General features: G+C 38.2%; 5 protein-coding genes and 1 long non-coding RNA gene across 11 annotated transcripts; 2 read left to right on the plus strand and 4 right to left on the minus strand.

Moving 5' to 3' along the window:
- Window positions 1-5,390: 5,390 nt before the first annotated feature.
- Window positions 5,391-6,264, plus strand: LOC110862358. Its single transcript, XM_022111553.1, has 3 exons — window positions 5,391-5,424; window positions 5,514-5,903; window positions 5,966-6,264. Exons 1-3 carry the CDS (start codon window positions 5,391-5,393, stop codon window positions 6,262-6,264), a joined length of 723 nt encoding a protein of 240 aa, XP_021967245.1.
- Window positions 6,265-6,646: 382 nt separating this feature from the next.
- On the minus strand, window positions 6,647-7,663 carry LOC110862359. Its single transcript, XM_022111554.2, has 3 exons — window positions 7,513-7,663; window positions 7,267-7,429; window positions 6,647-7,205 (listed from the first exon to the last, which is right to left on the minus strand). Exons 1-3 carry the CDS (start codon window positions 7,574-7,576, stop codon window positions 7,040-7,042), a joined length of 393 nt encoding a protein of 130 aa, XP_021967246.1. The 5' UTR covers window positions 7,577-7,663; the 3' UTR covers window positions 6,647-7,039.
- Window positions 7,659-8,479, minus strand: LOC118433489 (putative nuclease HARBI1). The gene is made up of 2 exons (XM_035845451.1): window positions 7,938-8,479; window positions 7,659-7,868 (listed from the first exon to the last, which is right to left on the minus strand). The coding sequence occupies exons 1-2, from the start codon at window positions 8,238-8,240 to the stop codon at window positions 7,659-7,661; spliced, it is 513 nt and encodes a 170-aa protein (XP_035701344.1). The 5' UTR covers window positions 8,241-8,479.
- Window positions 8,480-11,643: 3,164 nt separating this feature from the next.
- Window positions 11,644-18,845, minus strand: LOC110862360 (ABC transporter G family member 23). Of its 5 annotated transcripts, XR_004833416.1 has the most exons (12): window positions 18,505-18,845; window positions 18,329-18,358; window positions 17,432-17,561; window positions 17,063-17,217; window positions 16,675-16,782; window positions 16,518-16,611; window positions 16,175-16,241; window positions 15,801-16,107; window positions 15,256-15,330; window positions 14,605-14,833; window positions 14,019-14,108; window positions 13,664-13,698 (listed from the first exon to the last, which is right to left on the minus strand). XR_004833416.1 is itself a non-coding variant. In XM_035845504.1 (10 exons), the coding sequence occupies exons 1-9, from the start codon at window positions 18,603-18,605 to the stop codon at window positions 15,282-15,284; spliced, it is 1,041 nt and encodes a 346-aa protein (XP_035701397.1). In that variant the 5' UTR covers window positions 18,606-18,845; the 3' UTR covers window positions 14,529-14,833; window positions 15,256-15,281. The 5 variants fall into 5 exon arrangements, 3 of the variants coding, with proteins under 3 accessions (XP_035701399.1, XP_035701398.1, XP_035701397.1); XR_004833417.1 differs by lacking the exon at window positions 13,664-13,698 and having other exon boundaries at window positions 14,057-14,185; XM_035845504.1 differs by lacking the exons at window positions 13,664-13,698; window positions 14,019-14,108 and having other exon boundaries at window positions 14,529-14,833.
- Window positions 18,846-20,968: 2,123 nt separating this feature from the next.
- Window positions 20,969-22,969, minus strand: LOC110862372 (glycine-rich cell wall structural protein). The gene is made up of 4 exons (XM_022111568.2): window positions 22,669-22,969; window positions 21,747-22,357; window positions 21,554-21,681; window positions 20,969-21,462 (listed from the first exon to the last, which is right to left on the minus strand). The coding sequence occupies exons 1-4, from the start codon at window positions 22,904-22,906 to the stop codon at window positions 21,120-21,122; spliced, it is 1,320 nt and encodes a 439-aa protein (XP_021967260.1). The 5' UTR covers window positions 22,907-22,969; the 3' UTR covers window positions 20,969-21,119.
- Window positions 22,970-23,668: 699 nt separating this feature from the next.
- On the plus strand, window positions 23,669-24,724 carry LOC118433511. 2 transcript variants are annotated; one of them, XR_004833415.1, is made up of 4 exons: window positions 23,669-23,783; window positions 24,258-24,340; window positions 24,437-24,495; window positions 24,590-24,724. It is a non-coding gene; the product is annotated as an uncharacterized LOC118433511 (long non-coding RNA). The 2 variants fall into 2 exon arrangements; XR_004833414.1 differs by having other exon boundaries at window positions 24,437-24,724.
- Window positions 24,725-24,976: the final 252 nt, after the last annotated feature.

Below are 24,976 nucleotides of genomic sequence, written 5' to 3' on the forward strand. Positions count from 1 at the left end.
GATTTGATGCCAAATAATAGAAAATCTAACAAATATGACTCGGACTATATGAAGTCTACACTGTAGGTTTTTTAGCTTAAAATGAGGATAAAAATAGATTAAGAAATTTGCATATTAATAATTAAAATATTACATGATGTATGTATACTCTTGAGTGGAATACATATTTGACTTAAATTTGAATAGGAAATAAAATTAACTATTAGTATGTAAATACATTAAGTAGTACCTGTATCTATGGCCTGGGGTCAATCTGTCGCGGGGTCAATATGGCGTGGGGTCAATCTGTCGCGGGGTCAATATGGCGTGGGGTCAATCTGTCGCGGGGTCAATATGGCGTGGGGTCAATCTGTCGCGGGGTCAATATGACATGGGGTCAATCTGTCGCGGGGTCAATATGACGTGGGGTCAATCTGTCGCGGGGTCAATATGACGTGGGGTCAATCTGTCGCGGGGTCAATATGACCTGGGAAATCTGTCGCGGGGAAATCTGACGGGGTCAATTTGACGCCCTACCATAAAAATGCATGTCTGCCTTAGTGCATTGTGTGCGGGGCTGTTTTTTTGCCAGAGATTGAAGGGGAATCAGTGGGGTCCTAATAGTCGAAGCGAGTTGGAGCGATATGGAGCGCTCTAAAGTGTTGAAGCGATACGGCGCGCTGGGAGGTGATGGAACTATGCGGATGGCTTGGAATGGGTGGAACTATACGGATCGTTGTGAGATCTGTTAGCGATAAGGAGCGCCCAGGTTAATAAAAGTGTATATGTGTCTTAGTACCTAGTGTGCTGCGCTATTTCGGGCTGTTTTAAATTTTACATAAGCAGAGTTAACTTGAACGCCCAGGTTAATAAACATTCATAAGTGCCTTAGTACCTTGTACCTAGTGTCTCGGGCTGTTTTTAGTTTTCCCAAACTAGAGTTAAATAGATCGCCCAGGCTAATAAAAATGCATGTGTGCCTTAATACCTTATTTGTGGGGCTGTTTTGGGCTGTTTCGGGCTGTTTTTAATTTTCTCTAACTTGTGTTAAATAGATCGGCCAGGTTAATAAAAATGCATATGTGTCTTACAATGGGACCTTTTTCAAGCTACACGAGATAAGCTTAGTGACTTATGCTAAAAATCAAGCTAAAAATTAGAAATGACGTGGTACTTATCTTTCCGTTGAATGGGCACTTGGAGGTCAAATATTTGAGGGCAAAGTTCACAGTAGCGGCCTGCTTTTTTCTCAAACGGGCGAGCGGAGGAGTGAAAATTTACCCTTTCGAAGTCACTCCGCTCCCTTCACTCTCGCACGCTCGCACTTCATTCAATGCATATTATTTTTGATAAAATTTCACAATCTGGTAAATTGGTGTATACATTCGTGTAATTTTATATTTGCTTTTTAAAATCCTACTATCCACCGATCCGTAATAAAAAGTCACGATGGGTTCAATAAGTTTTTAGTGCGTCTAATTAATTAGAAATCATAATCCTTAAAGTTGACTTAATTTTATTGGGGGTTGTCCATAAATTATGTCACGCTGAGGATGGGGGGGAGGGGTCCCAAGCATCCGTGACAAAGTGTGACATATGGGGAGGGGGGGTTCGGCCGATCCGTGACATCATTTTTTGCAGGCCTAACTTAATGCAAACTTTAACTCACATTTTAATTCTCCGACTATGACCAAACTACAGTTTCGCAAATTATTTCGAAATATGTCCAAGTCCAACCGAATATCAAACCTTTGATCCAAAGCATCCAAAATTTCAACCAAGTTTTAGATTTTGGGATTTTCAACCAAGTTTCTAAAGTTTGTTCAAACCTTAAAATAATTTGCACGATATACAATTATTTGAAAATTTAAAAAATTCATGATATCAAAAAGTCTTCACAATTTAAAAAAACCATCATAATTTTGCAAAATTTCATTCAACAATTAAAAAAACATTACTAAATCTACAAAAATTTGCACAATTAAAAAAAGTCGTCCGAAAGAACCGTATTTTTTATAGTTTCAAAAATGTGTACTAATTGAAGACAACTGTATAATTCAATAATGCTAACAATTCAAAAAATTATCGCAATAAGAAAACTTAAAAATTTGGCGGATTTTTTTTTCGACTTATTTGAAACTTTTAAAAACTAAAAATACTAGAAAAATGAATAGTTGAGAAATGTTGTTATCTACAAATCACTTGACAAATCACAAATCAAATGACTTTTAACTCCATCAAAGGTGTAATATGAGTATAAATAAAGCTAACAATTGTTCCTGTCCTGTAAAATTACACGGGTTTCACTCAGTTATCGCGAAATATTTGGTTTCAGCCGCAATTTGTACTACATCTTCTATGACAAAGGCATGGTTTCATAATTATCGGCCAAATAAAGTTAATGTGTGCAAAATCCTGGTGACAGAGTACATAAGATTCCCTTGTGAGTGTTGATATTACGCCATATTTACTACTCGCTCCTCTTTTATAGAACATATGTATGTATCATTCTTGCAATTGGAAAAATTTAGATTTTCAGGCGTGACACGACAAGAGGGGGGGTGGGGTCACAACGAGCGTGACAGAGGCGTGACAACAGGGGTGGGGGGTCCTAAAAAAGGGCTTTTTTGCATGACATAATTTATGGATCACCCCTTGCCACATTTCGTTGTATATTTTTGGAAATGCATATTGATTTCATACTAGTAACGAAACTAACGCGAGAGTGAAGAGAGCGGAGTGACTTCGAAAGGGTAAATTTTCACTCCTCCGCTCGCCGCTTGAGAAAAAAACAGGCCGCTACTGTGAAATTTGCCCTCAAATATTTGACCTCCAAGTGCCCATTCAACGGAAAGATAAGTACCACGTCATTTCTAATTTTTAGCTTGATTTTTTAGCATAAGTCACTAAGCTTATCTCGTGTAGCTTGAAAAAAGGTTCCATTGTTAGTAGCTTGTGTGCGGGGCTGTATTGGGCATATTTAATTTTAGTTATTTTAATAAGATTTGACACGCAAGTTGAGAGGAAGGGGACTATGCCTCGGTACCTGGTGTGTGGGGTTGTTTCGTTTTGGAGCGTTTATTTGCGTTTTTAGTTTTTCTGAATAGTAAAAACAGGATCACGGATAAGAACAACAGGAGAAACATATAGGATCCAGACCTCGGAGCGATGTGCGGCGACGGAAATTGAAGGAGCATCAATGGGCTCCTTATACTCGGGGCGATGTGGAACGATGCGGGGCGTTATTTATCTTCTGCTAGTTATTGTTCATGGAACTCTCAGATGCGATGGGATAGAATGCAACATCTGATGGTACATACTCCGTGTGTTAATCAAGTGGACGAGGCATCTTGATAGAAAGCTTCCTGGAACCGTTTTCCTCTACCCCACTTGATTTACATAATCGCGAAGTATATTCACCTATTGCGCTCGTCTAGTAGTCTCAATGGTCCGGTTTGGTTTGGGGAGTGACCAAGTCGAAATTTCACTTCGGAAACCTTGGGGGTGTAACCAAGCCGAAATTTCATTTCGGAAACTTTGGGGGTGAAACCAGGTCGAAATTTAATTTCGGAAACTTTAGGGGTGCATCCAAGAGAAAATATCGTTTTTGAAGCTTTGGGGATCTACATCGGGAAATTCGGAAAGGTTTGTGTAATGGATTTACCTATGAAGTTCGGTTCAACCCGAACCGGCCGGTTCGGTTCGGTTCTAAAAAAATTGGAACCTGAACCGAACCAATAATAAAGTTTCGGCTCGGTTCGGTTCTCTCTACGAAACCGGACCGAACCGAAATCGGCGGTTCCGGTTCGGTCCGATCAGAACCGGGAACCGTTGAGACCACTACTCCCGTCGCATCTGAGAGTTCCATGAACAATAATTAGTGGTAAATGGGGAGCCTAGGTTAATTAAAATGCAAATGTGTCTTAGTACCTTGTGAGTCGGGCTGTTTTGAGTTGTTTCAAAAGTATCTTAATTGAATGAAATGGAGCGCACAGGTTGTTACAAAATGGAACTGTGGCTTGGTACCTCGTGTGTTATGCGGTTTGGTGCGCTCTTGTGCGTTTATGTGCGATCTCGTGTGTTTTTGTGCGCTCTCGTGCATTTTTCTACGATTTTAATTTTTCATTGATATTAAAAACTGGGCTCCCTACGTGAATAAAGAAGTAGTACATATATGAATGTATATATGTATATATGTATATAGGATATGATGAGGGCGCTTGATGGAGAATTGGAGAAGTCCGATTCGATGAACAGCGCAATATGTTTCTTCATTGGAATGAGGAATATACATATGAAATTTTAATAAAATTTTATTTGAGGGTTTTGTAAATTAAAATTTTGAGGAATTACATAAGATTTTTTTGAAACTTTACTTACATTTGAATACGCGGAGAGATTACTGTAAATGCCAGCGATGAAGATGTCCGCACCGGTCATACTTCCGGACGGAGAAATTTCCAGCCCCACCCATCCCGTCGTTTCCACCTCCATCTCGAAAGTTATCACATTGGTTTCCGAATCAAATTCCCACCCCAGAAAAACTTTTCCCTCGCTGTCCAATTGTTCCCGATTTTGGTAAGTGCCAAATCTTAATGCCTCCTCGTGTGAGGAAACTAAGGTAAAAAATAAGGAAAATAATGCAACCCACATTTTTAAAAAGATTGGTATTTAATTTGTAAACGATTAACGATATGGTTGTGAAGTGAGAATGAAGGATTGAACTGATTTCAGACGGATTATACATGCACGTGCAAATTTATTAATGCCGCATTTATGTATGACATCTTTTCCAGGTGCAACAATTTTATCACAGCAAAGTGTCTCGTTGGTTATTATTAGTTGTCTTGTCACCAGGTTGGTGCATGATAAGCCTTGATTGACAAGACAATACAATTATGATGAGTGCAAATAAATTTGAAGTTGTTTTTAGTTGCAAAGTACGAGTGTCGTCTAATTTTTCAATGAATTCGGTTTCGTAAAAGTCTCTTAGTCAATCAGCGTTTGCATAGCTGTGCACCTTCACCTGCACTTGACCATAATTATTAATGGCCATAATCACCATAATCAATGGGTGGAATTCAATATACGCTATCATAAGCATTTGCGTAGATAAGCACATGCTCAGCAAGGTTTTTGCTGAGCAAAATTTGGTATTCAATATACAGTCGACTTAGGCATGCGTAAGTTTAAGAATGCTTAAACTTACGCAAATTCTAAGCAACGGCTAAGCAACGAAAATCTGTGACCTCGTGTGAACTGAAAAAAATCATGAAAAATTATGACGGTCGGCTGCTTGCATCTTATTTCATCTCGGTTAAACCATCAACATCACATTCCCTACAATAATTTTGACTGGCTAATTATTGAAGTTTTTATGGTCATTTTCGATCATTCCATTGCATTTCGAAATGGCGTTGACCACTTTAACGGGTAATATCACAAGTAAGTGACCACTTTTCCATAAACTTAGCTAAATTATAAATTTAAAGTCACATTAATTGTCTTAATTAATGTGATTGATAATTTTTTAGAGACCGAAGGTGCCAAAAGGAGTCCAAATTTCACTTCTCTGGAAAAGGAGGTGCTAGTTGATGAAATTGTTGCAAATCTTTCGTTACTTTTTGGCCAATTCACCACGAAAATGACTCCTGAAATTCAATCAGAAGCATGGGGGCGAGTCCTTCTCAAGGTCAACGCATTGGGTGTGGTTCCTGGCGGAAGAAAGCTGTCTGAAATTAAGAAGAAGTACCAACAGCTTAAGAGCGAGGTCAAGGCTAAAGGGGCCGCAAATAAACGAGAGCTGAATGAGACCGGTGGCGGTGAAAGTGCGTTGTCCCAACTCGACGACCTACAGGAAAAAATTTTGTCGACTCTCCCTACGGTATCAGTCGAAGGAATTTTTGGAGGATTCGATTCCAGTGGTGAGGCTTAAAACTGACTGACATGATTAGTTGTATACTAAAGTTTGTGACTCGTTTTACAGACAAACCTACGATGAAGACAACTACCGCCCGAAATCACGTCCCACGATGCACTCCATCTTCTCGAAGTGAAGAAGACCCGTCAATAAATGAGTCTCCTCGCCCCACAAAACGCAAGCTTCCCGAGACCACGTTGTACCAGCTGCAAACACGTCAAGTTACCTTACTGGAAACTCAAGTTAAGGAACTGAAGCGTATTGGTGATCTCATGCAGCAACGAAACAATATTGAGGAAGAAAAATTGAAACTCAAGCGCAAGAAATTTGAATCGTCCCAATTCCCGAACTATATTTCCAATTAACAGATGGTCAATGTGTTCGTTCTTCAGATGTGAACAGCTGCATTTGAATTAATCATCAAATTTCTATTCAATTAATTTCGTGTTCAGTTATTTTTGTTAATATGAGCAATTGTATTTCAAGTTTTACGTTGTATGTAATTACAATTCATTGCAAAATTACACTTTCCTTTACAGAATTCTATTTCAAAACCATCATCCTGAACATGGTTAAATTCTGCAAATATTCACTGCTACCATCCATGAGCCGGTGATTGCATTCCTACCAGAACAATGAGATTCGATGGATGTGATCGGGTCCTTTAAGTCGGTGGCAGGATTGCAGTGCGGTAATAGCGCGACACATAGATTCATAAAATAGTAAATTGGGAAAGTCAGCACCCGGTCAGGATAGTAAAGAGCTGTTAATTTAATTAGTTTAACTATTAATTGAACTTATCGAGAGACATATTCTGTAAAATCTTATCCAACACGGCGATAACTACTTCCTCTTGGACGACCCTGTTGTTGTTCGACGTTATTTCAGGGATTTGGCCGACTTGCAATTCAAAACCACCACCGCTCACATTCTCATTTGAGTCATCACATAAATAACTCGAAATGCAGAAGACTTATCAATAGTTTTGTTTGCGTTAATATGAGAAATTGTTTTTCAGGTTTTACTTTGTATGTACTTAAAATTTGGTCCAAGATTAAATACACGAATAACAAATACGTAAATTTTCACATGTGTACACTAGTATAAAACTTACTTACAACCACCACTAAACTAATTAGGCTAATCCAACTCATCTTCAGCCAGACCGTGAATAATAAGTTCTAACTGATGCTCATCTTCATCCAACAAGGGAATTCCGAAATTTACACAGTAATTATGCAAAACGACGCTGGCAGTGATCAATTTGCAAACTTTTGCTGGCTCGTAGCATAAGTCGCCTCCCGATCTATTAGTTAACGGAAAATTAAATCAAAATACGATCACGTATGAATGAAAGAATTACAAACTTATGCATTGATCTGAATCTGCATTTCCACAATCCGATGCATCGTTCAACTTTGCTTCTAGTTTTTGTCAATGCGGTATTAAATAATTGCTGCTCGACTGATAATGCCGCTCTCCTCGAAAACGGAATGGCCAAGTATGGTGCACGAAAATAACCACTGTCGCCTTTAATTTTAATTTTTAATTAATTTTCAACCTTTAATTTTTAATTAATTAATTGTTTTAAATGTATTTGTTATATAATTTACCTATCAAAACGTTGTTACCGAATTCTCCTCGCTGAAACCGATGACAAATCGCACTGTTCCTCATAATGAAGCTATCATGGCTGCTACCAGGATATTTCGCTACGATATCAGTTATTTTATCCTGGTGATTGCATATTATCTGTACGTTAATGGAATGTTGAACGCTGTTTTCTGTTAATGTAAACTCCGCCGTGGTCAGTTGGAGCTTTTATAAGAACGTGGCTTCCGTCAACAATGCCAATCACGTTCGGTAGACCTGCGACCTGATAAAATGCGTTTGACACGATATTTCGTTCATCCACACTTGCTGGGAATCTGATCATTTCATTTGCATGACCCTGCAGAGTAGATGACACCTGACCGTGTTCGAAATAAATTTTGAAAGTTCAAACTGCAACATATTAAAGACCATTTTTTAAGCGTACCTCCGCAATTATTCGGCTGCACGAAGGCTGGGAAGTTCCGGAAACAGTTCCTAGCATCCATTGGAATGACCCAGATCGAAAAAAACCCAATGTTGTAAGAATTTTCGTCTCCGCCGGTGTCGCGTAGTTTCTCCGTGCCAGTGGTTCAACTTCCGGTTCAATCCACTCAATAAGCTCTCGAGCTCCCCACCAAGGCAAACCAGTATGTTTCCTTATTTCAAATTCGGAGAGACTTTCAAGGAGTCGACGTTGTTTATAAACCCGATTGCGCTCATTGTTCAGGACAAATAATGGAATGGCCATTTTTAAAGAAATAAATATTTTTTTGAGCTAAATTAAAGTTACGCAAGTCGTTATTCCACCTCCGAGCTGGAATAACTTTAGGCAAAAAATTTAGGAATTTGTGCATATTGAATACAGAAATTCATAAATTTTTTGCTCAGCACTTGCTTAGAATTTTGCCTAAGCAACAAATATTGAATACAAATAAAATTTGCTTAGGCAAATTTCTCTTGCCTAAGCATTGCCTAACGTATATTGAATTCCACCCAATATTATTAATTTTTTTAAATATCCGCATCATCACATTTTGTGGTCCGTCCGTCAGATAGTCAGGGAATACTTAAGCCTGTTTACTGGGATTTAGAGCCACGTCAACCATGTTGACCGCGTTTCGTAATATCTATAACAACCAAATGACGTAATCTTCGTCGCGATAAAGTATCATATGTATAGGTGTATTTGTACTCCAGTATTAAATGGATTCCAAGCGATATGGCTCTCACAGGGTGTTATGAGTTAGTAAATAATCCTGGGTGACAATATTTCACCATGTCGTTAATAAATTTTATTTACAGGTAAGATTTTAACATATGCGTAAGATACGGAATAATGTTTGTTATCTATTTAATACTGACGGATCAAGACCTGCATATAATAGGGACCACAGCAGATGGTCAACAATGCGGTCGACCCGAAAAGCCCAGTATCGGCCCAGATCAGAGGTCGACGCCGACAAATTTTCGGCGGCGGCGGCGCCAGTTTTTGGTGATTTTTCGGCGGCGTCGGCGGCGCGGCGCGGCGTCGCAATGTTAAAGGTATAGGAAATTAAATTTTTAGGCGGCGGCGGCGCGTAAAATTCATCGGCGTATTGCGGCGCGGCGGGAGATCAGCGGCGTCGACCTCTGGCCCAGAAGATAGAGGATTACCATATCAGAGTCAGGTTGCACAGCTATGTTACTTACTCGTAACGCCTATGTACGTAACAAATTAAATGAAATCTTCAATTTATAAATTAAAAAAATTTCAATACGCTGAATTTGTTTAAGCTTATCATAATTGAACTGTCAAGTTTGATAAGTCTATGCAGGCTCATTATGCAGTAAGGTATATCGTAATAGATAAATCAAGCAGACAATTACATACTTTCGAACATTTGTAATACATAATGTGGATGCGATTACACTTCCACGAATAAATTTGCATGCATTTAATCTTCCCGATATGTACACATATACCATTGTGATTTCCACTCCTGTTTTACCCGGTATGCATTCATAAATATGTAGACACATATGTAGGATTTTTAGCTCCACGCCTTACTCTCCCCACCTTGTCATTGCACAAATTTAATTCGACGTATCGTATGATTCGACGCAATTTATAACTCGATAAATTTTAAGTATGATTCGACGTGTACAAATATTCAAATGGTTTGATTTTTTAAATAAAAGACTTCTTTGCAAGCAAAGTTTTTTTGGATGCTCTCGTACGTAGTAAAAACGATAAAGCCCATGCATAATGTATTAAGATAGCGAATTAGACTACAGTTTGGTATATCTTGACCTGAAACTCAGGGTTATATTTTTGACAGAAGTACACTTAAATACAATTTTGCTAAAGAACGTTATTAGATTCCTTGTGATAAAATTCCTAGCAAGTGTATGTACATTCTTCTTGGAATAAATAAATAAGTATTTCTATTTTCTCCTTTCCACCAGAAACGATCCAACAGTGCTGAGTATGATGGTACAAATCGGAAAGCAAATTCCATTAAGGAAAACGGTTGGATGAGTCACGCCCCAATTTTGAAGCATAACATGTCGCAAGGCGCGGATCGTGATGGTAAATGGAAGGCAGTGACAAAATAAGCGATACCACACGACAGATTCGATAGGCCAGATCGTATCTATAGGAAAGTATGCAAAAAGTTTTAAAAAATCAATAAATGCATATCAAACTCCATAATTCCCAGGGTTTTACTTTACCCACTTTTTGAGCTTAATCCCCAGCCCAGTGGGTATAATGGAAAAAATGGGGAAAATGGGTGGGTAGTGGGGAAAATGAGTATGAAGGGTTATAGTGACGTGGTGGACCACCACCACCATTGGGAGTAGTTTATTTGCCTTGTTTTGTTCTTATTGTTTATTAAATAAACCACTCGATTTTTGATTTTACCGTTAAGTAATTCATTAGGTTTAAAATTGCCAATTTAGTAAAAACAAAACTACACTCTGGGTAAATTCTGGATAAATACGAAATATCCTAACAATTTGCATTCATTTTAATCTCTCATAAAGTATAACAATTTATCTTTTGTCATTAGATTTTGACAGTGATAGCGATTATGAATCATTGATTCATAATCGCTATCACTGTTATATTAGGTGCTTGATTCAGAATCAAGCACCTAATATAACCTTACCCATGAAGAAGGAAATGCAAACAATTTCGAAGAAAGAAATACAGAGAGAGTCAGCAATTATCTATATTTTAAAAAAAATTTCAGTGCTCTCGTGTTATTAATATGATGAATTACTTTATCTTTCAAGTTGGGATTGAAAAAGTGAATCATTTTGCCCCAAAAAAGTGTTTTCCCCATTTTGTCCATTTTCCCCACTTGCGGGGCTTTGGGGTGGGTGGCTAAAACCCATTTTACCCACCCATTTTCCCCACCCTATTTTCCTCACGGTAAAACCCTGATAATCCCTAGGGAATATTTAGGGTATTCATTCTTCTTTTGTATTCCAAAATAAGTTTCGACGGTTACGAGGTTTTGTAAGATTTTCTCATCAAAATCCACATTACAAAAGTTCCGGTTTTTATGAAACATGACCCCTTGGTATTGTTCTTCGTAAAATATTTTACGATACTACAGATACAAATAAATATTGAATACCCTAATTATTCATATATCTGAAGCCAGTTTTTGCTTGCACCAGGCTGAAACGGTACCTGAAGAACATGCGTAAACTATAACGATTGCAATCGTTAAGAACATTGCGTCCGCTTTCAACTTGAGTGATCCCAGTAGGAAATAAATTGAAACATTCGCCATCCTGGCGAGATATAAGATAACCAATACCATGTTTTTGCAAACGAATTTTTAAATGGTCATTTTGGTGTTGAGAAAAATTCGCTAGGGCCGAAGGCGCGAGCGGCTTGGGGCGCATCAATAAGTTTGCCCACCCTCGTGTTTGGCATAGTTTAGGCACTGGCTGGTAGTGTGCTTCTGAGTGGGCACAGAGGGAGGGTGTCGATGCAAAATATAGTCACCGATCGCCGATCGGTGATAATCCGAATTTCTTAGAGCGTGCAGAAACTGTACATATATACATACTTAAGGGCGGCATGCATATATATACATACATATATACAAGCGTGTAGGAATAAATTTTTATTTTCAGAAACAAACCAAGTCACCACATATTATTGATAACATTTAATAAGGCTCTTCGGGTAATATCTGGTTGTAGCTTACATAATATCACACTCATATTAGTAAATCACAACTTTTTGCTTCTCCTTTCCATCACAAATGACACAATGGTACTAATCCCAGTGATTATTAGTGGGAAGCAGATTCCTCCGTAAAGCACGGTGGGATGAGTCATCCCCCACCCTCTCGTAATTACACTGCGCAACACGCGGATCGTAACGGTAAACGGAAGGCAATGGCAAAATGGTCGGTACCACCACACGACAGATTCGATAGGCCAGATCGTATCTAAAAGATAGTTATAAATATTGAAAACATTTATTAGGTAAATAAGAAGATTAGAAAAATTGAAAAATTAAATTAAAGTCAAATGGAAAATTTTCTAAAATTTGTGGATATAACGCATTACTTCTGGAGGCGAGTATTATTTTCACGAACTGACAAAATTAGGATGTAAATTTTACTCTTATAAATGGAGTGGCCCTTACCTGAAGGGTACCGGAATTAAAGTTTTACCATATCGGTAGCAAATTTCTACAGACCATTGCAATTTAAGGCCACAAAATAAACACCTGCAGGACTAACAATGTATTAGGAATGAAAAATAATTCAAAATGGGCCGTCCATAAATTACGCAACGCACAAGGAGGGACGGGGAGGGGGTCAAAAGCTCCAATGATATCGTGCCTATGTTACACATGTTAAAGGGGTAGGGGGGTCTACAAAATCGCGATTTTTGCTTTACGTAATTTATGGACGGCCCTAAATCACAAACTTTCTAACGAACGAAGCTAGTCGATATACAGGGTGGTTTAAATGTCACGCTATAATGGAAAATTTTTCAATGGGAAAACCCCCTAAATCTCCATTAGCTACAAGATTTTTGATTGAGATTTTTATAATTGTTGTCAAAACTGATGGAACATTGATGACGAAATTCTTAAATTCATGTTGAATTTTAGAGACAAAATTTCGGTAACTAATGGAAATTTACAAATTTTTCCCATTGACAAATTTTCCATTGTAGCGTGACATATTAACCACCCTGTACATATAAGCGGCAAAATTTGTTGCTATATTTACCTGAAGCATAAACGTAAACCATAACTATGGAAATTGTTAAAAGCGTCATGTCCTTGACACTCATATTGAACGTCCCCACCACGAAATACAGCGAGAGAATGGCCATCCTGGCGAGATAGAAGATAACCCCGATCAAGATCCAGCTTCCTTGGACTTGTTCGCCCCGGTCCCACCAGAAAATTAGTAAGATCAGTCCACCTTGAAAGAGGGCCAGCGGGACGTCCGAAAAGTAGTAGGACAGCTGAATTTGACCAAAGTCCACACCCGTGGCCATTGTGCGAGCAAAGGTGTTATCGCAGCGATCAATTACGTGAAAGAAGCCAAACGTTGTTGAAAAGAGGGTCCACAATCTGTAATGATAGTATATATGCACATAATTTATTTGTAGTCGAATTCTGGCGATTCTATTATAAAAATCTTAACAAACTTACAGAAGAAGTTCGGCCGGAACAAGGAACAAGCTTCCGTAGATTGGACTGAACTGTACATAAATTTAGATTACCAGAATTAATCTGTTAATTTACGATATACCTATTGGTAAATATTTAAATGCGTGAGTAAGGGGCCGTCCATAAATTATGTTGCACAAAAATCGCTATTTTCTAGGGCCCCTCCCTCCCTGCCCCTCTAACATAGGCACGATATCATCGGAGCTATGACCCCCCTTCCCTCCAACGCTTTACATAACTAGTTTACGGGCGATCCCTATCGCGAGAGTGGGGAGGGGTATCTAAGGCTCCAATAGCATCGTACATACATTTGCTAAAGGGGGAAGGGGGTCTAGAAATCGAGATTTTTTCGTTGCGTAATTTATGGACGGCCCCTAAGCAATAGACCAACATACCTGTAACGGCAGGGTGACCATCCGTTCGTCCACGTCATAATCGTTCGCACTTAATAGTAAGAATTGCTGAACGGATTCATATAACGATTTGGTAAGGAAGTATGTGTTCATGTATTCTGTAAAAAAATTAGTGTTTTTACTGCTTATCCATATTTCATAACCATCTGCTTTACGCATGTAAAGGTTGGTTTAAGTGTGTCGCTACAGTGGAAAATTTTGTAATTGGAAAAATGCGTAACTTTCTATTAGTTAATCAAATTTTGTCCATGAAATTCAAAATTTTAAGAATTTGTATTCTATCAGTTTTGATAAGAATTAATGAAAATGTCATCGAATCCATGTGTTTAACTAATGGAGATCTAGGGACTTTTCCCTCAGCAAAAGTTTTAATAGTACCGAGACATTTAAACCACCCTGTTTAAAAATTTCCACGAACCAGAATTGTCCAATCTGATGGAAATAGTGGATCCGTTTAAAGTTTCTTCGTCCGCGTAAATTCTCCAGACAAATCGTTTCTTCATATTTTCTGTAAAATTTGCCGGGAATTTTATGTAACCCATTAGGTCACCAGATTTTATAGCTTGCTCGGCATCCAATTCGGTACTTAAGGGAACCATATGGATCATTTCGTGACTAACAATGGAACCTTTTTTCAAGCTACACCGGGATCGACTAGCGAGTTATGTCAAAAAATCAAGCCAAAAATTAGTAGTCACGTGACACTTCTCTTTCCGTTGAATGGCCCCTTTGAAGAAAAATATTGGCGGTTAAGTTCAATTTTTGAGCAAATTTTCCCTTGCTTTTTCCTCCACGGGGCGAAAACCAAGGCGCTCGTGCGAACTTTGACCCCTAATAATTTTCTTCAAAGGGGCCATTCAACGGAACGATAAGCGCCATGTGATCCCTAATTTTTGGCTTGATTTTTTGATATAATTCGTTAGTCAATCCCGGTGTAGCTTGAAAAAAGGTTCCATTGTAAGTGATCTTTTTTTCATAAAATCCAAATTATTTAGTAACGTTACCCAGTTAACTCCCAATTTTTCGAGATTGTATAACAATCGACAAGGGTAATCTATTCCTGTTTGCCTTCCTATGGGAGAAATTGAATGGCCGAGCTTTGTGTCACAAAGGGTTTGCAGTTGTCCATTGTCAATTACTGCTCCCAAAGTGAGACCCTGTGGATCATATCCGATACCGTGCAAGCTAAGGAATGTGTTCAGTAACAACATAACCAGCTGGTGGAGTGGCAATCTTCGAATGCGGTAAGAAAAATTATTTGCAAATGTAATATGTACATTGCCATAGGGACCGTCCATAAACTATGCCACACGAGAGGGGCGACAATGGCTCCAAAGATATCGTGCCTACGCTTCATTCGCACACAGTGGAATTTTTACAGAAAATGAAAATTATGAGAAACCATATACGCCACTGCCATTCTCAAAGTCCCCCATCAGCATATCATTTGAATTTGAATTAATTAAGAATGAGGCTGACAGTGGCGTAGTTTCTCAGAATTCTCAATTTCTATAAAAGTTCAACTGTTTGCGAATGGAGACTATGTGACACATGTTGAAGGGACGAAGGGAGGGGAGGGGGTCTAGAAAATCGCGATTTTGGCGTTACATAATTTATGGATCTCCCCATATAATAATTTGAAAATAAGAAATTACAATTTTCGTATATTTATAATTCGAGTTCAAATTTTGTAGATCAAACAAGCGTCACCCTTTGGAAAAGTAACTGCTCTGAAATGAAAATGTTTTGAATTAAGTATTACATGTGTATGTATGTAGTTACATTTCTTGAAAAACAGCGAAGTTTACTCTGGATTTAGTATAATTTATGCAACTATGTAAGTCTAGTCCTCAGGAAGCATTTTTCCCTGGAATAGGCGGGTCCTTCGTGATTTGTATTAAATTACTCGTCCGCTGATAAATTACTGTACTTGAATTTCATATAACTTTTCAAAAATTTGGTACACTCTTGCAAATTCTATCAAACGGGAGTGGTGCTTCAAATTAATTGCTAAACGTTATTTAACTTCCTTTCCACCCATTTCGCTTAACTTTGTCACGTGTTAAACTCGTCCTATGTACGTACTACGCTTTACCATATATAAAATTCAAAGTGTATTTATGTTTTAGAAGAGTGTCACATTACTTTTAAGTGTACTTTATCAAAATTCTCAATATTTTCACTACAGGATAAAACTTACGACATAGATCGGGTGTAGATAATTGAATTTCGGACGGTAAGTGCTTTCAGTTGAGAGCAGTAAGTTTTCATAGTCCTGGATATTAATTTTGGGTCTGGCTTGTATGGGGTACTCAATGTGTTAAACAACTCATCATTGATATTCCCAAAAGATAAGCATTTCACGCTTTCGTCCAAATCGCGTTCCATTTTGACTTTCTGGGATTTTAGAGAGGTTGCAAATTGTGCCTGGAAGGATTGTGGCAGGCAGCTTGGAGTTTTGCATAAGTGAGGAATTACATCATCCAAAGATGTCGTACAATTTGGGCCTGAAATTATTTCGATTAAATCGAAATGTTGTACAGCTTTGTCATAATTTTACAAATATTTGCATACCATATTTTTCCAGTAAAGCTTTAGGAGAATCTTGCACTAACATAGAGCCATCTCGAAGATAGCCAATCTACAAATATCAAATTAATGTTAATTTTTAAGACATCTTAAAGTTTGATATTTTCATGCTATTTCTGAATCTTTAAAAATAAAAAATAAAACCGTTACTCTTTTAAAGTTAAAATTTAAAAAAATGAGGATTGAACTCAGAATTACTTAATAAGTAATTCTGAGTTCAATTCTCATTTTTATAATTCGAAAAAACCAAAAAGACCAAATTCGGAAAATTAAAGTATTTAAAAAAATCTTAATTTTGGCTAAAAATTTAAATAAATGTTGACTTTACTTTTTTGCATTGTCTCGTTTCATGGACATAATGCGTCGTTACGAAAACTGTGGTTCCTTTCGATTCAACAAGAAGTCTCAAATAATCCCAGATTCTGAAATTGTGTTTGTAATTTTTATTGGTCACCAAAATATTCGTACATACTTATTTTTAATACCTTTCTCGTAAAAGTGGGTCAATCCCGGTCGTGGGCTCGTCCAACAGAAGAATTTCAGGGTCATGCAGCAACGCGACACAAAGAGAGACACGTCGTTGCTCTCCACCGCTAAATGAGTAGGTGACAAGTACAATGTTGATCATCGTAAACTTTCAATAAGACTTTATGTCGAGTTAATTCAAAATGTTTGGGGCCAATATGAAAAATGTTCAGAAGACCCCCCCAAATAATGTAAACATGGGGTCCGAAACTCGAGATAAAGACGGTTGCCGAAAGTTTTCCGCAGTCTTCCTAACCGCAGTTTATGTACTTTTGAGGCATTTATGCAAATTTTAGAAAACATCGGAATGCATTTAACCACAGGTTAAGCAATTGAATTAAGTTATACCTGAGTTGTGACACAATGCTGTTCAAGCTCGGCAGAGTCATAACAATGTTTAGGGTTTCCATTTTACTTAAAATCTTGTGTAACTGCATACAGTGAAGTCTCCCAAAGTATACAAATGTTTCCATGATTGTGAACAATTCATAGAGGCAGGTATCCTAAATACATAGTTAATTAGATTTTGAGCTGTCCATAAATAATTTAACAAGAATGATACTGAATTTATGGATCTCAGAGTTTTGATTTAAATGTCATAATTAGATTATGGCATTTTAAAATATTTTCATCAAATATAATGAAATATGATATTTAAATTTTCGAATTATGATAATTCGGAAGTCGATATTTTGCAGTATCTGTGGGAATTCGTACCTGTGGCATGTAACCAATTAGGCTTGCAGGCATTCCATTTTTAAAAGTGGACACGTTCCTCCCAAATATTTCTATACTTCCCCCACTTAAATGCTGAACTCCTACGATGCAAGAAAGTAAAGTGGTTTTCCTGTTTGCAAAAAGTTTTTAATTTTAACAATACCATTTTTGTATGTAAGGTAGGGGTCGTACATTAGAGGGATTACATACACTAAATATGTGTGTTAACCTTAGGGCACTCTACACACAAACTTTGCCATAAAACGTTTATATACATGCAACGAGTAAATCACGCGGTTTTTGATTAAGTTTAATTCTGCAGCCAACTTAATCATTTAAAATTTTTATATAGGTAGTAGAGTTGCCAGCGAGTCGACTCATTGAGTTGTGAGTCGAAGCAAGCCGAGTCAGAAGCAAGCCGGCTTGGCTTGACTCGACTCATTAAGAATCTGAGTGAGTCGAGTGAGTGGAGGCAGCTATTGACGGAGCATATGTACATACGTGTACGTGCATTTTATGTTTACAAGTTGGAGCGAACTGGATTTGTTTATGCATGTGTGTAAGTACGAGGAGGCGGCTTATTGAGTGAGTGAGTCAAGCCGAGTCCAACTCACTCACAACTCACTGTGGGTTGTGAGTTACTCACAACTCAATAAGCCAACTCTTTGAGTCGACGGCTTACTTGAAGTAAACTCGACTCGGCTTGACTCAACAGACTCAATAAGCTGAGTCAAGCCGAGTTGAAGTGGCAACTCTAATAGGTAGGTATGTATCCATCACGTTTCTGTTTGTATAACAAACATGTGCCACACACTTTTATAAGTGTTTCACATGTTTACTTTATGTCATAAATTAAATCTGCGGTTGATGTGTATATGTAAATGTAGCAAACCTTACCCACATCCACTCGGGCCTAGAAGGGCGTATCTGTGTAAATAAGTGTATTAAAGATAACTGTTAAATATTTACTAGTTTTATCAGTGTCTTTTAATCATTGCGAATTTCAATTTTACTATAAATTTCAAGTCTTGAATATTTGCACCGTTTAACACCAATGCATTTTAATGACTTACATTGTCCATTTTTCGACCGTGATATCCACTCCACGCAAAACCACCTTGTCAGAAAATACTTTCCTAGCACCAACTATCTTTAGTGCTGTCGCCTTTGACATTTTGCTTGAAGCCAACCATTAATTACTAATTAATCTGAAGACTAATTAATCATTAGTCTTTAGATTCTAACTTTAGAGCTCAAAACTAAATTTAAATTTATCCAACGTTTTTCTAAGAAGCACAATACTTATCGTCCGTCGTCGGTTAAATTCTTCATACAAAATGTATATCTGCACTGAATTTATATAACTTTAACTAGCCGACCTAAATAAAGTTGAGTAAAATTCTCGAGGACACGACGGGTAGTGTAAAATTTACCCAAGGTTGGGCAGGATTCCAACAACGTGGGATAAATTTTCATCTTCATTGAAATTTTACACAACTAGTGGTACCGGGTGCAAATTTTACTATAACATTTGTGCAAGTTTCGTACACATTTAATTTGTTGCTTTATAATGTAAACGATGAAAATGTGTGATAAATAATTGAAATTGTTGGGTAGCTGAGATTATTTCTCAAGTTTAAGGTACATTTAAATGAACATATATATGTATGTGCATCTATAGGAACTCATGCACACAAATAACATGAACAACATCACGTACGAAAGTACGAACACATACATATTTCAAAATGATTGACTTAATTAAATTAGATAAATATTGACTTATCAAACATCAGATTCTGTTTGCTGACCATTATTTCCACAGAACCTGGTTGCTTTGCGGTATTTTACAAATCATTATTTCCTTGTCAATCATGTAAGTAAATATTTAGCAGGGGAAAGAAGTGGAATATAAATCTTAATTAGAAATTTCAATCCTAAGATTTTTTGGGCATAAAGTTTTCCGTGCTATGGAAAATTGAAATCCTGAGATTTTCAGATTTTCTATCTTGTTGTTCAGATTATAAATCGTTTTAGACTATGTGCAAAAAAAAACAGATAACACATTGCAAAGAATTTATTAGTTTATTACTGTCTCACAAATGACTTTCCAAAAAATGTGTACATCGAACTGTTTTCTAATTAAATATCCTGATTCCTGAGTGAAACACGCATTTGATTTCGGTTTATTACGCGCATCGCTCCATTCCACCCTTAGAATTGCAACAGGGGACGAATTCCTTAATTTGTGCTTCCACCAGACCTTCACACTTGCCCTCCCACCCATTGAACGTGCACCCCGCGGGGCAACAAACTTTCGTGTCCGAGTACCAATTGCACCTGCAGGTGAGGCACGTGGTAGATCCATCGCTGCATTTTTCCCCACCTGCCCAAACTACTTCAAGTCCAACGACCGAAATTAGTACGATCAGCGCGAGTTGGAAGGATGCCTTCGGAAACTGCATTATTTGCGAGTTTGGCTATGAGGTTTAAAATTGAAAGGGATCAATTTGTATGTAAATTTGAGACTCCACATAACTTGGGGACAAATCGTCACCCGCTAAACTCATCTAATTTTTGTTACTGAATAAGGAGATGCGTAGACATCAACGGAAAGTAAGTCAAAAATTTACAATGTACTTTTTTGTAACCCAAACTTCTAGTCACATATTAACGTTCAAGTTCTTTAAAACGACGTCACGTGTGCTTGACACACGAGTTTTTTTTACTCAATTTCCGTTGATTTCAAAAGGCATTGTTAATAATTATCAAAAGTAGATTAATGTTGTCCCTCAGGTGACGGCTTGCGCCTAAATTATTTAGAGTGCACCATGCATACATATATACATATATTAGATATATAGGTTTTCCTTCTATTCCTAAGTATGTATGACTTACATTTTTATTCCAGCAACTTTAATAACGATTTGTTCAATAAATGTGTTTGTGAAACTTTTGTGAAAATGATTTACTTAAGTACTTTTTTTCTGGGTTCGAAGTCTGCATTGGTGAGTTAACTGCTTACCACAACACCTCCCGGAACTAACGAAGGTTGAGCATTATATGTAACGACGTCTGCAATATGCGGGACAGGGTCGATGTCAATTGGAACAAGGAATATACAATACATTTCATAGCCTCTAAACTTAAGTCAGCTGAATTAAATGCTTTAAGGAAAAAACAATTAATCAAAATGTTAGTGATCAACTTTTTTTAGAAGTATCGCGATACAATTAATGTAGCAATTAATGCACGATTAATTATGCATAATGTAGCTTAGTGAAGAAAAATTTGTACACCTTAAAGTAATTTTAAATAGGATACCACGTATCGTCTCGCATCCCACCTGTTAAACTTTCCGATTACAAAACCACAATTACGTGTGTATATCTTAATTTGCAAAACTCAGTACTGAGTTATAAATTTTTTGCTGAAGTATAAAAGCTGTAGAACATGTCCATGCGGCATGAATGATGAGTGTTCGACCTTCTGAATGTGTATGGTAATCGAATTTATGAGACTTTAAGCGTGCAAAAGTATTTAGAAGAATGCCAGAAAATAGAATTTTATATTTTTTATAATCATAATTGAAGGTTGATAAAGGAGCTCAAATTAATTCAAAACTGTTTGTATGTAATTGGCAGATTAATATTTTAGATAAATTTTAAAAGATTTTGCTTCAGTTGAATTAACGCCCAAGGCCAATGGAGAATCCAGCTCCTCCAAGGGAAGCTCCAGCACCACCACCAGTTCCAATGGATGCACCAGCTCCAGCACCTCCGGCAGCACCAGCCGCACCACCTGCAGCACCCCCGGCAGCTCCAGCTCCGGCAGATCCAGCCCCAGCTCCAGCGGATCCGGCCCCAGCTCCAGCAGATCCAGCCCCAGCTCCAACAGATCCGGCCCCAGCTCCAGCAGATCCGGCCCCAGCACCAGCAGATCCGGCCCCAGCACCAGCAGATCCGTCCCCAGCACCACCTCCTAATCCACCAACGGCACCAGCAAGTGCGTTAAATCCCCCCGAGATGGCACTATAACAAAAATCATTAATTAGCTATTTGACTAGATTTTTCTAACTTACCTGCATAATTTAATTTTCGCAAAAAAGAAGTTTTAGCTTGCCTCCCAATATTGCCTGCCAAGTTACCAGCAGCATTTAATCCACCCTGAACAGCAGCACCTAATCCGGCACCGAGTTTCTTGAAGATACTTCCAGTCGCGTCGACGGCAGATTTAAGATTTCCGGACAACTAGGGAAATAAATATTTCAGTAAGTGCAAAACGATCTATTTGTTTTATCCAGCCAAAATCTAACCAGAGGAGACATTTTTGCCAAAAGACTTTGCACAGGGCACGATCCACCTTGTCCTCCCGTCGCCATGGCGGCTGCCATTGCGGATTTGATCCCTGAATCTCCGGCTCTCAAGGCAGAGAGCAGGAGGTTCATTTTTGCCTTTTCCACAGCCGAAGCGAATTTCATTGCTTGTTGAATGCCGGCTTCAAGGTTTGTCGCAGCTTCGGTCATGCCGGCAGCAAGGGCTTGACTCGCACTATCGAAAACATTTTTGGTCATGTCGACCAATCCATTGATGAGCCTCTTTTTGAATTCAATGTCAGCCTTGACTACGGAGACCAGATCCGCCGCGGCCTGTTCGCCTGCATCGTAAAGGAGAGCGCCAAAGTTATCCAAAAACTGAGAGAGCTGGTCCACATTGGAGGCTGTTGTGTCTCTAATGGCAGCCATGGCTTGTGCGGCAAGATCATGCTTGAAAGCGATCAAGTCTTGGAGTGTAGCGTATGCATCGGTAAGAGCAGAAGCTGCGGCACCGCCGCCCAATCCGGAGAGAGAGTTGGCGAGACTGAACGTTTGTGCGAGGTCGGTTGCAAGGTCACCGGAAGTTGCAAATCCACTTGATCCACCAGCACCTAAATACAAACCCAAAACAATTAAAGTCATGGTATTGTATTAGGTCAGCCTAACAATGAGAAACCAGCGGCCTCCTTAAATCCCTTGGCGGAAGACCAAGGATTTTCATTAGTTCCACTCCCCTGCATAGCATAGTATCTTACTCAACGTGACTGTAGTTTGTGGAATTATAATCTTCGTGGAATTATTGTTAGAGATATTGCGAATTGAGGAAATTTACATGCTACAAAGCTAGTGATTTGGCGTTTGCACGAAAATTTGTGTCAAAATATCTGATTTTTTAATTTCTGTATTAATATTTTTGTTATACCTGCACCCCCAGCACCACTGGCCGCACCACCAGCTCCACCAGCAGCTCCCCCAGCACCTCCCGCAGCTCCACCAGCTGCACCACCCGCAGCTCCGCCAGCACCACCGGCAGCCCCACTAGCTCCACCGGCCCCACCTCCGATTCCTAAACCGATTCCGCCCAAGCTAAATCCAAAACGAGTGTTTGGAACTGCCGAAGCCAACACGACTACGGTGAAGAGAGGGATCAGGAATTTCATTTTGTAATTAGAAATTTATTTCGTTCTAAGAGAAGATTCGTGTCTTTTCAATGATCCTGTTTGGAGAAACCAGCCCTGATTTTATACAAAACCAATGGCATAATCTGACCACAAAATTGTGTGCCAAAATTGTAATCCTACCATTGTCTCGCATGAGGACAAAAGCTTGACCAGGTTTTTATATTACAATTGATCTTTTCAAATTTGAAACTAGAACAGTTGTGTGATTTTAGCATTTTTCTCCTTTCGCAAATACTTTGCAAATCTGTCCCATACAAAGTCGGCCACAAACCTTGAACGTAACAGTTCTATCACGGCACACTGTTTGCCAGGGCAAACTCCAGATTCCAAGTTTGACGTAACGTGTATATTTACTTTGAGCAGCTAATTTACTTAGACATAATATTGTTTACCTTATCTGTACAACTATGTACATGTCTGTATCACTTACATACAAACTTATGTCATGGTAAGTAAATATACGTGGATATTTTTGGATGGTCTGCAACCAACGTTCAATAATTTTGAAGGTTAGCCAGGTCAAATGGCTTAGAATTGTAGAGCGCGTGTCGTTATGTAACGATTTTTTTGTGATGATAATTTTATGGGTTAAAATAATCTAAATATGTAACTTTCCTAATTATACGTATGCAAATGTGTACATATAATGTTGTCTAATCCATTAAAATGTCCTACATACATATATATCTATGCGGTGGATATATGTACGCATATCTGTTCAATAGAACACTCCATAAACTTTAAAATGTAGCAAAGGTTGAGCTACCTTTGGGATAGCACACCTGGTTGTGTTAAACTTATCCTACGTTGTACAATTGCAGAATTTCCAACCTGGTGATACAATTACCTTGGTCGGGTAAGTTTTTCAGAAACGGTTGCAGCGTCGCAATTTTTATCTCAAGTTTATTTCGATTGTGTAAACCGTCTATACCATCATTTTAAAATTCTTCTTTTTTTGCTACTCATCAATGTACCACGTTTCGCTGGTCTATTCTGTTATGTACAGGGTGGTTAAAATGTCACGCTAGAATGGAAAATTTGTCGAAAAATTCGTAAATTTTCATTGGTTACCGAAATTTTGTCTCCAAAATTCAACATTTAAGAATTTGGTAATCAGTGTTCCATCAGTTTTGATGATTATAAAAATCTCAACCCGAAATCTTGTAACTAATGGAGATTTAGAGGTTGTTCCCATTAAAAAATTGTCCATTGTAGCGTGACATTTTAATCACATTGTACATATTTAAGGAAGTTCCTTTCGTCTCGTTCTACAGTTTTCACATTTTACATAATTTAAATCACTTCAATATGTAACTCATCTTACTTCTAGACCAATGTGATACCAGTTAGCGTTCAACCGATTATGGGGCTGATTGACCTTTAACTCGACTTACCTCGGTTACCCTTCTTTAGGTAAGGTTTTGAACATGCAAAACATAATTTATTATTGTCAGTTTTATCTTTCTTTTATTTTTTTTATCTTTTTGTCTCTTACTTAATCATTCCCAGCCACTCACGGGCGGCCCATCTCGGATTCCATACCACCTCTCTCCTGTAATAAGTACGTGGTAAGCTAAATATGAGACAGATACGAAAGAGGTGGGTGGTATAGGAATCTGCGATTTTATGATGTAATATAAGTATGTATTTGCACTCTTTAAGGCTCTATAAGGCAAATTTACTTCAAAAAAGAGGTTTCATGCCTTAGCAAAAAGAATCCTTATGGCCAGGGAAGAATTTTTACATATTGCGCAAAGTATGTACATCAGTATCTAGATAAAGGGTGTTAATAAAGTCCGATCCCATGCATTTTTTGGAGCGTGGTTGTTACAAATTCAGCTGGAACTTTTGAACCAGTGAAGTTATTTATTTCAAATTTTTACCATGGGAGGAACAACTAAACGTGTAAGTCATGAGCATCTTAGAGTTGAGATACAAACATTGCATCAGCAGGGGCTTAAACCTACAGAAATTGTGCAAAAATTGGGCTGCAGCCGCAGAACTGTTTGGAAATGGAAGAATAAAAATTTTGTCCACGACAAAAAGCGA

The sequence above is a fragment of the Folsomia candida genome, unplaced genomic scaffold (assembly GCF_002217175.1).
Source record: "Folsomia candida strain VU population unplaced genomic scaffold, ASM221717v1 Fcan01_Sc055, whole genome shotgun sequence".
NCBI classification, from domain to species: Eukaryota; Metazoa; Arthropoda; class Collembola; order Entomobryomorpha; family Isotomidae; genus Folsomia; species Folsomia candida.

Coding starts and splice junctions, on each gene's coding strand:
- LOC110862358 (XM_022111553.1), top strand. CDS start 5,391: ATGGCGTTGACCACTTTAACGGGTAATATCACAA. Junction 5,425..5,513: donor TTTAACGGGTAATATCACAA/GTAAGTGACCAC, acceptor ATAATTTTTTAG/AGACCGAAGGTGCCAAAAGG. Junction 5,904..5,965: donor TGGAGGATTCGATTCCAGTG/GTGAGGCTTAAA, acceptor CTCGTTTTACAG/ACAAACCTACGATGAAGACA.
- LOC110862359 (XM_022111554.2), bottom strand. CDS start 7,576: ATGAGGAACAGTGCGATTTGTCATCGGTTTCAGCGAGGAGAATTCGGT. Junction 7,430..7,512: donor CGGTAACAACGTTTTGATAG/GTAAATTATATA, acceptor TTAAAATTAAAG/GCGACAGTGGTTATTTTCGT. Junction 7,206..7,266: donor AGATTCAGATCAATGCATAA/GTTTGTAATTCT, acceptor GTTAACTAATAG/ATCGGGAGGCGACTTATGCT.
- LOC118433489 (XM_035845451.1), bottom strand. CDS start 8,240: ATGGCCATTCCATTATTTGTCCTGAACAATGAGCGCAATCGGGTTTAT. Junction 7,869..7,937: donor GCAGCCGAATAATTGCGGAG/GTACGCTTAAAA, acceptor GAACACGGTCAG/GTGTCATCTACTCTGCAGGG.
- LOC110862360 (XM_035845504.1), bottom strand. CDS start 18,605: ATGTCAAAGGCGACAGCACTAAAGATAGTTGGTGCTAGGAAAGTATTT. Junction 16,612..16,674: donor GACCCACTTTTACGAGAAAG/GTATTAAAAATA, acceptor ACACAATTTCAG/AATCTGGGATTATTTGAGAC. Junction 16,108..16,174: donor AGCTTTACTGGAAAAATATG/GTATGCAAATAT, acceptor AAATAATTTCAG/GCCCAAATTGTACGACATCT.
- LOC110862372 (XM_022111568.2), bottom strand. CDS start 22,906: ATGAAATTCCTGATCCCTCTCTTCACCGTAGTCGTGTTGGCTTCGGCA. Junction 22,358..22,668: donor CAGTGGTGCTGGGGGTGCAG/GTATAACAAAAA, acceptor GTTTGTATTTAG/GTGCTGGTGGATCAAGTGGA. Junction 21,463..21,553: donor TTGGCAGGCAATATTGGGAG/GCAAGCTAAAAC, acceptor TTTTTGTTATAG/TGCCATCTCGGGGGGATTTA.